This window comes from Silene latifolia, chromosome 1 (genome assembly GCF_048544455.1).
Source record: "Silene latifolia isolate original U9 population chromosome 1, ASM4854445v1, whole genome shotgun sequence".
Lineage (NCBI taxonomy): Eukaryota > Viridiplantae > Streptophyta > Magnoliopsida > Caryophyllales > Caryophyllaceae > Silene > Silene latifolia.
The window spans coordinates 144,102,747-144,116,308 of NC_133526.1; the positions used below are offsets into that span (position 1 = coordinate 144,102,747).

General features: G+C 42.1%; 1 protein-coding gene across 1 annotated transcript; it reads left to right on the forward strand.

The window, feature by feature from the left end:
* Positions 1-9,044: 9,044 nt before the first annotated feature.
* Positions 9,045-9,749, forward strand: LOC141657315 (protein FAR1-RELATED SEQUENCE 1-like). The gene is made up of 2 exons (XM_074464497.1): positions 9,045-9,265; positions 9,503-9,749. The coding sequence occupies exons 1-2, from the start codon at positions 9,045-9,047 to the stop codon at positions 9,747-9,749; spliced, it is 468 nt and encodes a 155-aa protein (XP_074320598.1).
* Positions 9,750-13,562: the final 3,813 nt, after the last annotated feature.

Genomic DNA, 13,562 nt, shown 5'->3' on the forward strand with positions numbered 1-13,562 from the left:
CATGGCATAGAATCAAAGGACACCCCTTCCTCAAATAAGACTTCAATGTCACCGCTGTAATAACTTTGACTTTGGGTTTGACAACAAACCCACGATAAGACACACTAACGCCCTTAGGACCTCTCAAAGAGACTCCCTTTTGTTGACAATCTATTCTAGCCTTATACTTACCCACCCAATCCATACCAACTATCATCTCAAAACCATCCATAGGAAACTCTAACAAATCCACTGTAAGGTCAACCTGCCCAACTATCATAGATACACCTCTATACAACCTCCCACAAGACACTGACTCACCCGACGGTATAAAAACCTCATCTTTTACAGACTCCAAACTCTCTCTAACCCAAAAGCTTAACATGACTCGACGATACAAAAGAGTGTGATGCCCCCGAATCAAACAAAACAAAGGTAAAAACACCATTAACAATAAAGGTACCCGTGATCACGTGAGCATCATCCTTAGCAGCTTTCTTGTCCATCATGAATAACTTGCCACTCGTCTTCTGTCCACCTCCCTGGACTGTACTAGCAGAAGTAGATGGCTTGGCAGCTGACCCCTGATTGTTTTAGCTGCCGGTCTTTGATAAGAATTACCGCCATTGCGGTTAGACCCACTATTATTGTTATTCTGACTACCTTGGTTATTCCATGACCTCGCCAGCCTGTTGCTCGCATAACTCTGAGACGGACTCTGAGAGAAACTCCCATGTGATGGCCTCTAAAAACTCCTTCCCACAGCACTGTTACACTCATGTCTCTTGTGACCCATACCGCCATAGTTGTAGTAAGATATACCGCAGCTGCTACTACCACCACCACGACCACGCCCATAGGAAGCTCCACCACTGAAACCCGATCCCGATAAGTAAGCCTTCGCTTGGTTATGGTTGCCCCTCATGTAACTGGACTGACCACCACCCTCACTCTCAGCCTTCCTCTTCTCGGAACCCTTCTCCCTGTTCTCCTTGGCCATTTCGACCAATCTCTCAGCTCTCCCTGCTCGCTCATACACTTCCTTAACATCTGTAAGGACCCCAACCGGTAGCTTCTCCATTATCTTTTAGGTCAAGCCCTTCTTAAACCTCAGTGCCAAGTTCTCCTGGTTCAACCCCGTATCCTCTGCGTACCTAGACTTCTCATTAAACTTATGATAGTACTCAGCCACAGTCATATCCAGAGTCATCTTGAAATCATCAAACTCCTCTCTCAGCTTACTACGAACATGCTCAGGTACAAACTCTCGGCGCATCGCTCTCTTAAACTCGCTCCATAGTATAGCTGACTTCCCCTGCCTCACATACAAGTCTAGGGCACTCTCCCTTACCTTATCCCACCACTCTCCCGCAACATCTCTCAAGTAGAACGCAGCTTGTTCCACTTTGAAGTCTTCGGGACAGTGAACCACATTCAGGATGTTCTCCATTTCCCTATGCCAATTGTCGAGCAAAATTGGCGCTCTGGTACCCATGTATTCCTTTAGGTTGAAACGGGCTATGGTAGTACTCATCTTAGCGAAGTTTACCCCAGCCTCTTTGTCCTTCCCAAAATTCTTTAAGGCCTCAGTAAGCGCCTCTTGATGCTCAAGCATCTTGACAACTTCATCTATACTCATCAACTCAGCCCTAACATACAAAGCGGATCTCTTTGGCAGCATCTTTGAACTATATACCCACGGCTCAACGCGTATAAAACCTGTGCAAACCACACTCAACCGAGCAACTAAACCCACTCGATCGAGTTGAGGTCACTAAATCGAGTTGCCCACTTACTCGATCGAGTACCTCAACTCCGGAACCTGACCAGAACATATCACGTAACCCACTTGATCGAGCCCCACACCTACTCAATCAAGTAGCCCTCACTCGATCGAGTACCCGACTTACTCGATCGAGTGCCCCAAAACAGCAGCGTCTGCCCAAAAAAATCATATACCCCACTCGACCGAGCTCAGCCCACTCGATTGAGTCATGCTGACTCGTTATCTACCCTCAAGCTTAACTCAACTACTTTTCACAACGTTATATATATATGATAACGCAACATCCTATTCACATGTTTCTATAAAACCACGTTATAAATCACCATCATGCAACTTCATTATTCACAAGAACATATAATCATACAAACTACTCACCTTTCACCACCAGATCCTCCATTCTCCACATTCATTTATCCACCAAATCATACAAGTATATAACACATCATTCAATATATATATATATATATATATATATATATATATATATATATATATATATATATATATATATATATATATATATATATATATATATGCAATATAACTTAAATAAACACATAGCGATCCCATGACACCCCTTAGTGACCGTTCAAAGTTGTAGGGCGAGTTCGCGACTTTAGGACGTCTCCCAAGTCTTTGCATTAGCTCCTAACAACTCCTACCCAGGTTCATTTTATTTTGACTCCCTAGATTATTCATTGGGTTCATTAGTTACAGGTTCCAAAATTGTCGCTCTGATACCACTTTGTTACACCCCCATATACCAAGGTGCCTTACCAAGACCACCTAATGTATGGAAATACTACCATCTCGGTTACCCGAGGCAATGTATATCAAATTGACCATAAAGAAACGTACTTAATTAAATAAATGAGTTTAAGTGATTACAATATCAAAAACCTAAAACCGATAAAAGAAATACAAATGTTCCAAAACCAAATCCAACTAAATAAAAGTGTAAGTTCAAGACACAGCGGAAGACTCTAGTTACACGTGGTGACTCCATCCCAACTATCCCTCGCACAAGCCATCTCATACCTACTCAATAACTGCTCACCATCCCCGAATGGATCTCCACAGTTTTCAAAACATTTAAATGGGGTCAGTTACTGATTACACAAAAACACGATACATAAGATACAGCACACAAATCATCCCAACTCCGTCATAACTCCACACACCTGACTACACGTGTAGTCCTGCCAGAATACCCATCGCAACAGATATTCCACGCCGCCAGTGGGGGACCGCAGCCGTACCCACCAAATCCACGCTCATCTAATCCGAGCGAAAACTCATGTTCCTTAATGTGTGCATCCCCTCCTGTGGCGGGTTCCACATAGGGCGAATCGAGGGAGTAAAGCCACTCCCGCAAGTGACTCTACTCAGTAGAGGACACGCCTCGTGAACCACAGATAATTACACAACCAATTATAGAACAACAACACCAATACAATACCAATACGTTAAAGATCAACAATAATCACAACCATCACCAAACAACTATGTAATCAATAACCAAGTAGGGAAACCCTACCTGGAATAAGCAAATCAACATATCGTCACAATTCAGCTATTCAATATTGCTTCTCTACGAAACCACCTACTATAATCACATAATCATACAATTACTATCTAATACACATCATACTCCCAAAATCCCCCAAAATACCTAATTAGGGTTTTAACAAAACTCAACGAAAAAACATAAAAACTGTACAAGGATCTTACCCACAATACGACGAACTCAATGGCGTAAAGAACACGACGATCCGACAACTTTAGTCCTTAGGATTTGGTAGCAATGCGAAGAAGAGAGCAACGTACTTTGTTTAGGTTTTGTGAGATTTTAGAAAAGATAAAAAGTGAAAAAGAAATTGACGGAAAACTTTATATATCATTCTCGCATTGCTAACAAAACCCGACAGAAATGACTCGTAGAACCGACTTACTCGATCGAGTAAGTCACTTACTCGATCGAGTGACCCTTACTTGATCGAGTGCCACACCTACTCGATCGAGTACCCATCAGCAGTACACTGTTTCAAAATCCAAACTCACTTATTCGACAGAGTAAGCCCCACTCGATAGAGTACCCAACTGAACAGAAAACCGTAGTATTACAATAACTCTATCGAATACCAACAACACAAGTGCCTCCAACTTTGTCTTACTTCCATACCGCTCACTAGCAAACCCAATATCACCATCATCTGCCTAGCGAGTTGTTACATTCTACCACCCTTAAAATGAACTTCGTCCTCAAAGTTTACTCACACTCATAAACGTCACCACCCAAAACTATCAACACTATCGTAACCATACTTACCTACAACCTTACTCCATAACCATACACATAAAATACATACTACTACAAGCATAACCTTTACCTTTCATAATATCAACCACAAGTCCATCCTTTATTTCACATCAAGACATAACACTTCCAAATATTCCACCGTACACATCACTATCAAACTCTCTTTGTCGCATCTTACTCCTCTTTAAGATAAATATTACGTCCTCATAACCCAACTACTACTTGATCCTTAGCTATTCCTTCCCCTTATCACCATCTCATGTCACTGATAACCGACTATAACCTCAACACCGATAATCATTCCTAGTTACAAGGCTGTCTCTCTCTCTCTCTCCCTCTCTCTCTAATTCCATACTCCTTATCATTCCGCACACCACCTAACATATACCACAAAATCCTCAACATAACCACTGCCACAACTCTCCCACATTACCGTACAACCACATTTTTTTCTATTCACGTACCTATCTCCACCACCTAACTCACGACCCAAAATTGTTACACACCCACTTTATCCTCAAATTCCCCTTTTTACTATCATCGAACTCGTCTATAACTTAACATGATACTAATTCTCAAACACTTCATACTTACTGCTCCGATAAAAGACTATGAACCAACTGCAACTTCCAGCTCAGTACCCACATGTTCCACTAATTACTTGCCACAACTATGTTAACAAATGTCTCATCTGACATAAGATCGAAAGTGTTCCAACCACCTCCCACAACTATGTTTCTTCAACAAGGTATCACTGTAACTATGACAACATCGACCACGTGTGCAACTCTCTTCCATATTGTACTCTAGTCTCACCCACAAGTCAAAATTACTGGAAATAGCATTAAACAGAACAACAATCTATATGCCCATATTAGACTGACATAATATTTCAAAAGTTCATCTCACAAGTACCCCACCTACTCCACCACGACCGATGACAGTATCGCAACGTCGCCACCAACAGCCGCACCGCAGCGTGAAGGTACCCGCATCGCAACACGGAGTACCGTGCCCGAATCGCAACCCGGAACACAACAACCACATTAGTAATAAACAGTGTCCCGACACAACGATTATCTCACGACTCATGCAACCACGTAACATGTTACATGGAATAACCAGATAACAACTTTATAAATATCATACCTTACCCCCACTCATGAGGTCAGAACCTCACACAATCACTTACACGCATCATAGACCCATAATCAAATCTAACTAGCCCTGATCACGTAAGTTACCACTTGATAATGGATATCTCTCACCCGAACTTAACTCAAATGCCCTTCATAACCTATCCTCCCATCCGCACAATTATCACCACCCGACAAACGTAACCATATCATAAGTACCCAACTACTTGCAAACACCTCCTATATCCACATCCTATACTCCCTTACAACCATACAAACCAATCAGGCCTCCACAAAATCAACCTTTTTAGAACGGCTAACTTCCCTATTTAACATCATCCTTAACCACTAGTGACAACACTACTACACCACCATCTTTCATATAACTACTCTCTTACCATCACCTCTAAATATAGCAATTCATTTCCTCTCTTTGGTTATCATCCCAAATAACGAACATTAAATCCATCAACCAAAATTACCTCAACAACTATTCAAATTTTATCCTTGATTATATCGTCACCTAGCTCACCACCATAGTCTCATACCATGCAAATATCCTACCAACTTCCTACTCCTTTAATTCCTCAAACGCATGACTAACAAGTCGTCCTGCAATATATATATATATATATATATATATATATATATATATATATATATATATATATATATATATATATATATATTGCATCAAGTGAGTCTAGGTATCTTAGGTGAGTCTAGCATTTTAATCTCATCCATTAGATCTACTCCTAATCAACGGCTGAGATTAAATCTCAGAAATTATAACAAACCTATAAAAGCTAAGAATTCAAGCCTCCCCTCATAATTCAGTTTCACTTTCTCTCTCCTCCGTCTCTTTCCCTCGCTTTCTCTATCTCTCTCTCTCTAAGTCAAAATAATCCTCTGAATCAAGCAAACAAACCCTAGGTTCCTGTTTTTTACTCGCTTTTATCAATTTATTCACAAATCAATCAAATTCGTGTGTTTTCCAGGTTCTCGTTGCTACAATGGATGCAGATTCTACCGACATTAACATGCAAACAGGTAATTTCCGTAATCCTTTCGTTTTCAGTTTTCCTTTTCGCGATTTCATCTGGATTCTATGTCGCTGATCATTCGCTATTGTAATTTCATTATTCCGTTGCTTTTCAGTTTTTTCGGTTAATCGATTTTATGTTTGCTTCAATTTTAATGACATCCGTTCACTTCTACTTCAATTTGACGGTCTCCTTTCCTTTGATTATTCTCGTATTTGCTTTTCTCTTAAATATTAGGTGCAATCTCCTTGTATTTGTTGTTTTTCCTATCGAATTTTCATATTTGCGTTCTCCTCTGCTTCTGCTTACAATCGCAATTGCTTTATCGTCACATTCCGTCAATTTTGATTAATTTGTCTTTATTCTGTTGCTTTTCAGTTTTTTAGGTTAATCGATTTTCTGTTTGCTTCAATTTTAATGAAATTCGTTCACTTCTACTTCAACTTACGGTCTCCTTTCCTTTGATTATACTCGTAGTTGCTTTTGTCTTAAATATTAGGTCAAATATCCTTATATTTGTTGATTTTCTCGTTCAATTTCGGTCAAATTTCATTATATTTGACCTCTTTTCCTGTCTTGTATATTCTTGTTCCCTTGTCTGTATATTCCTGTTCTGCTGTCAATGCTTACAGGCTCGACTTACAATATCAATATCAATGTTACAGTAACACAATCACATATATTCATTTCCATTGCACATATAACTTATGTTGTACCACTTCTGGATGTCCTCTTGTTCTGCTGTTACTTCAATGTACTTTAGTTTCTTGTTCTAAATTGTAGTCCAGCCTCTTCTCATATTTCCTGTTCTCCCGTCCATCCTTATGTCACTACATTGTCATAGTACTAGTATTACTGTAACAATGTTACTCTTTGTAATACCACCGTTGTATTTCAGGTCACTAATACTCGTATTTTCCTTTTTGTATTACAGACTCAAGTACTGTCACTCAACCCCATTCTACGTCAATTGTCCAAGAGCAACCCAATCCTCAACCAAATAATCAGCTTGTTTTATCTCACACGTCTAATAGAGGTGAGCGCTGGATGCGTGTGGTTGAGCACACGTTTAGACCTACCATTGGTGCAGTTTTCGCCTCCCTTGAGGCTGGAATCAAGTTCTACGAGGTTTATGCTCGGGCATGTGGATTTACTCCTCGGAAGCACAGTACGAAAACACTACGAGGTGGTGTTGCACACCAAAAATTCGTAGTCTGCAACCGTTAAGGGATCAGGGAATCTAAACCGAAACAGCGTCCCAGAACCAAGGATGATGAGAATATGGGTGATGGTTCGTCCCACGCTAGTACGATTACACGGCGAGTTAAAATCACAAGAATTGGATGCCGAGCGTCGTCGATTTGCCCTTCTACATGGCCTTGATGGCCCAGCTATGATTGACGAGTTTTCCAAGTCCACAATCATCGTCTTACCTCTCGTCAGAATGAGATCTCGATAAGATTTCACGATCCCTTGATATGTTCCAGAAGACGCTTATCTTGGACAACTCCAAGTTGAATATTGGCGCTGGATTGACCTTTAGACAGGTTAAGGAACTTGTCAATGGGTATGAAAATATCGGTGCTACATTGATAGATTTTAAGAACTTTAAAAGAGATATCAAGTGCTACATTGGGTTACGAGATGCTGACCTTTTCATCGATCGACTCGAGAAACTCAAAGCGACCCAACCCCAGTTCTACTTCGCCTATGATGTTGATCCGCAAAACCGTCTAACAAAGTTCTTTTGGGCTGATGCTACATGTATTAGAAACTACTCATTCTTTGGGGATGCTGTGAACTTCGACCCTACTTACGGAACCAACAAGTATGATATGGTTTTTGCACCATTCACAGGTGTTAATCACCACAGAAAGTCGGTGTTGTTTGCCGGTTGTCTCCTGTTACACGAGGATGACATCTCCTTCCAATGGACCTTTCAGCATTTCTTGACTGCCATGGGACAAAAAGAGTCGCAGTTCATGATCACGGATCAATGCCCTGGCATAAAGAAGGTAATAGTGTGACAATGTTACTGTAACAGACTTACTTAAATTTACTCACTTGCTCTTTCCCTATCACTGGTCAATATCACGTTCTGACTTGCTGTTTCATTATGACTGGCATACAACAGGCTTTCCCTTCTGTTTTCAAGACAGCTAGGCATCGTTATTGTATGTGGCATATTACACAAAAGATCACAGACAAAGTTGGTTCAGCACTCTGCAGAGACACGGACTTCCTTGCTCGCTTCAACGCTATTGTTTGGGACCCTGATATGGAGTCGTCGGAGTTCGAAGAGAAGTGGCAGAAGGTCATTTCAGATTTCGAGCCCGAAGATAATGATTGGTTGACTACAATGTTCGACGAAAGACACCATTGGATTCCTGCCTACCATCGTGACCTTGCCTTGGGCTGCATATTAAGAACAACACAGCGATCAGAAAGTACAAATTCGTTTTTCAAGCGCTATGAGAATCACTTTGGTACACTGGTCGAATTTTGGATGAGGTAAACAACTCTTTTTCATTCCTTACGATTCCGGAACAGTGTATGTTAAAGTACCATTGTTTCATTGTTACATAAATAATTTGTTGCCGAATCCTTGTTGCATTAAAACCAGGTTCCAAACTGCTATGGACCAGCAGCGCTATACACGAAGGTGCGATGATTATAACAGCGACCACTCATTCCCTGAGCTTAAGACAGAATTACCTATAGAAAAGCATGGCGCTATTATATACACACATGTTGTGTTCAAGGTGTTTCAAGAAGAAGTAATGGCTGCCGATTCATGTGGTGTTGATGACTTTGAGAAGGAGGAGCATGTACGCATAATTCATGTAATCGATGCTGAGACAGACAGAATTTTCAAGGTGAGGTTGGACCTTAGAAGCACAGATGCAGTATGCGAGTGTAAATTGTTCGAAAGAATTGGATTACTCTGCAGGCATATTGTGTGGGTGTACAAGAGCAAAGGAATTGGGCAAATACCAAGCAAGTAAATTGTAGATCGTTGGCTAAATAACACACACGCAGCGAACAGGTTTGATTCGAAAACATTATTACAGTGACAGTTTTGACTTGTTATAGTAATTGTTTTACAGTAACATTGTAACCATAATTTCTTATAGTAACATTGTCACCATGATAAACAAGAACTTTCTTTTTTTACTTCCGTGCTTGATTCGAAAGGGAATGTCATTGAGGATTCATATATGGATACGTCTGATAACAGTCATTTGTGCAACGTATGGTCAGAGTTCCATCAGATAGTTGGTGTTCTCAAAACTTTACCTGCTGAACACACGGAAGAGTTAGCATCCCTCCTAGTTGAGTTCCGGCAGAAGTTATGTATTGAACCGCTTACAAAAGACCAAGAGATGGAGATACTGTTGGGCTGCAGCTCGTCGTCTGAAGTCACTATCCACCCTCCGAACAAGAACGCAACAAGGGCAGCGGAAAAGATTGAAGTCACTAAATAACGAGGCCATTGAAAAAGCAACCAAGCCAAAGAGGCTATGTGCATACTGCAAAGAAAGAGTTACCCACGACAGAGAACATGCCCTCTTCGCATAGTTGATGTAGTCGCGAGAAAGCAGACTAAAAAGAAAAAGTTTGATATTTGTTATGATGTTACAAAGAACATTGTGACCTTAGCAATAATTAGTAGGATTTTGTGTTGCTGTGACAATAATATGTCACAGTAAAAATAAAAAGTAGAATTGTGTGTTGCTGTGGCAATAACATGTCATAGTAAAAAGTCATTCGATTTTCCTACATCATAGTTAACATTTTATAAAGCACTTACAACATTTTATACAGCAATAAATATTGTTTTTGGACCATTGTCCGTCCCGTTTTAGGAGCATATTTCCTAAGGTTTACAGTAACAGTGTTATACGATTTGTTATAAGATTTGTTTTGTTTAAGGAAAAGGGTTTAGGGTTGGATTAGACGGCTCCGCGAAGCGGTGCCGCCTAATCCAACCCTAAACCCTTTTCCGTCCCGTTTTAGGAGCGTTTTTCCCCCAAATTTAAATAACGTCCACGACAGGGTATCACCCGTCCTTCCCTAGGGTTATTTTTGGTTTTACTGTAACACTGTTGTACTACGAACAACCTTTGTTTAAGGAAAAGGGTTTAGGGTTGGATTAGGCGGCTCCGCGAAGCGGTTCCGCCTAATCCAACCCTAAACCCTTTTCCATCCCGTTTTAGGAGCGTTTTTCCCCAAATTTAAATCCCGTCCATGACAGGGTATCACCCGTCCTTCCGTAGGGTTTAGTTTTGGTTTTACTGTAACACTGTTGTACTACGAACAACCTTTGTTTAAGGAAGAGGGTTTAGGGTTGGATTAAGCGGCTCCGCGAAGCGGTGCCGCCTAATCCAACCCTAAACCCTTTTCCGTCCCGTTTTAGGAGCGTTTTTCCCCAAATTTAAATCCCGTCCACGACAGGGTATCACCCGTCCTTCCCTAGGGTTTAGTTTTGATTTTTTTGCACCACGATTTGATAAGGAAAAGGGTTTAGGGTTGGATTAGGCGGCTCACGCGAGCGGTGCCGCCTAATCCAACCCTAAACCCTTTTCCGTCCCGTTTTAGAAGCGTTTTTCCCCAAATTTAAATCCCGTCCACGACAGGGTATCACCCGTCCTTCCGAAGGGTTTAGTTTTGGCTTTTTTGCACCACGATTTATTAAGGAAAAGGGTTTAGGGTTCGATTAGGCGGCTCCACGAAGCGGTGCCGCCTAATCCAACCCTAAACCCTTTTCCGTCCCGTTTTAGGAGCGTTTTTCCCCAAATTTAAATCCCGTCCACGACAGGGTATCACCCGTCCTTCCCTAGGGTTTAGTTTTGATTTTTTTGCACCACGATTTGATAAGGAAAAGGGTTTAGGGTTGGATTAGGCGGCTCCGCGAATCGGTGCCGCCTAATCCAACCCTAAACCCTTTTCCGTCCCGTTTTAGAAGCGTTTTTCCCCAAATTTAAATCCCGTCCACGACAGGGTATCACCCGTCCTTCCGTAGGGTTTAGTTTTGGTTTTTTTGCACCACGATTTATTAAGGAAAAGGGTTTAGGGTTGGATTAGGCGGCTCCGCGAAGCGGTGCCGCCTAATTCAACCCTAAACCCTTTTCCGTCCCGTTTTAGGAGCGTTTTTCCCCAAATTTAAATCCCGTCCACGACAGGGTATCACCCGTCCTTCCCTAGGGTTTAGTTTTGATTTTTTTGCACCACGATTTATTAAAGAAAAGGGTTTAGGGTTGGATTAGTCGGCTCCGCGAAGCGGTGCCGCCTAATCCAACCCTAAACCCTTTTCCGTCCCTTTTTAGGAGCGTTTTTCCCCAAATTTAAATCCCGTCCACGACAGGGTATCACCCGTCCTTCCGTAGGGTTTAGTTTTGGTTTTTTTGCACCACGATGTATTAAGGAAAAGGGTTTAGGGTTGGATTAGGCGGCCTAATCCAACCCTAAACCCTTTTTCGCCCTGTTTTAGGAGCGTTTTTTCCCAAATTTAAATCCCGTCCACGACAGGGTATCAGTCATCCTTCCCTAGGGTTTAGTTTTGGATTTTTTGCACCACGATTTTTTAAGGAAAAGGATTAAGGGTTGGATTAGGCGGCTCCGCGAAGCGGTGCCGCCTAATCCAACCCTAAACCCTTTTCCGTTCCGTTTTAGGAGCGTTTTTCCCCAAATTTAAATCCCGTCCACGACAGGGTATCACCCATCCTTCCCTAGGGTTTAGTTTTGGTTTTACTGTAACACTGTTGTACTACGAACAACCTTTGTTTAAGGAAAAGGGTTTAGGGTTGGATTAGGCGGCTCCGCGAAGCAATGCCGCCTAATCCAACCCTAAACCCTTTTCCGTCCCGTTTTAGGAGCGTTTTTCCCCAAATTTAAATCCAGTCGTATGTTTTAGGAGTGTTTTTCCCCAAATTTAAATCCCGTCCACGACAGGTTAGCTCCTGTCCTTCCCTAGGGTTTAGTTTGGTTTTACTGTAACAGTGTTGTACTACGAACAACCTTTGTTTAAGGAAAAGGGTTTAGGGTTGGATTAGGCGGCTCCGCGAAGCGGTGCCGCCTAATCCAACCCTAAAACCTTTTCCGTCCCGTTTTAGGAGCGTTTCTCCCCAAATTTAAATCCCGTCCACGACAGGGTATCACCCGTCCTTCCGAGGGTTTAGTTTTGGTTTTTTTGCACCACGATTATTAAGGAAAAGGGTTTAGGGTTGGATTAGGCGGCTCCACGAAGCGGTGCCGCCTAATCCAACCCTAAACCCTTTTCCGTCCCGTTTTAGGAGCGTTTTTCCCCAAATTTAAATCCCATCCACGACAGGGTATCAGCCGTCCTTCCCTAGGGTTTAGTTTTGGTTTTTTTGCACCACGATTTTTTAAGGAAAAGGGTTTAGGGTTGGATTAGGCGGCTCCGCGAAGCGGTGCCGCCTAATCCAACCCTAAACCCTTTTCCGTCCTGTTTTAGGAGCGTTTTTCCCCAAATTTAAATCTCGTCCACGACAGGGTATCACCCGTCCTTCCCTAGGGTTTAGTTTTGGTTTTACTGTAACACTGTTGTACTACGAACAACCTTTGTTTAAGGAAGAGGGTTTAGGGTTGGATTAAGCGGCTCCGCGAAACGGTGCCGCCTAATCCAACCCTAAACCCTTTTCCGTCCCGTTTTAGGAGCGTTTTTCCCCAAATTTAAATCCCGTCCACGACAGGGTATCATCCGTCCTTCCCTAGGGTTTAGTTTTGATTTTTTTGCACCACGATTTATTAAGGAAAAGGGTTTAGGGTTGGATTAGGCGGCTCCGCGAAGCGGTGCCGCCTAATCCAACACTAAACCCTTTTCCGTCCCGTTTTAGGAGAGTTTTTCCCCAAATTTAAATCCCGTCCACGACAGGGTATCACCCGTCCTTCCGTAGGGTTTAGTTTTTGTTTTTTTGCACCACGATTTATTAAGGAAAAGGGTTTAGGGTTGGATTAGGCGGCTCCGCGAAGCGGTGCCGCCTAATTCAACCCTAAACCCTTTTCCGTCCCGTTTTAGGAGCGTTTTTCCCCAAATTTAAATCCCGTCCACGACAGGGTATCACCCGTCCTTCCCTAGGGTTTAGTTTTGATTTTTTTGCAGCACGATTTATTAAGGAAAAGGGTTTAGGGTTGGATTAGTCGGCTCCGCGAAGCGGTGCCGCCTAATCCAACCCTAAACCCTTTTCCGTCCCCTTTTAGGAGTGTTTTTCCCTAAATTTAAATGCCGTCCACGACAGGTTAGCTCCCGTCCTTCCCTAGGGTTTAGTTTGGTTTTA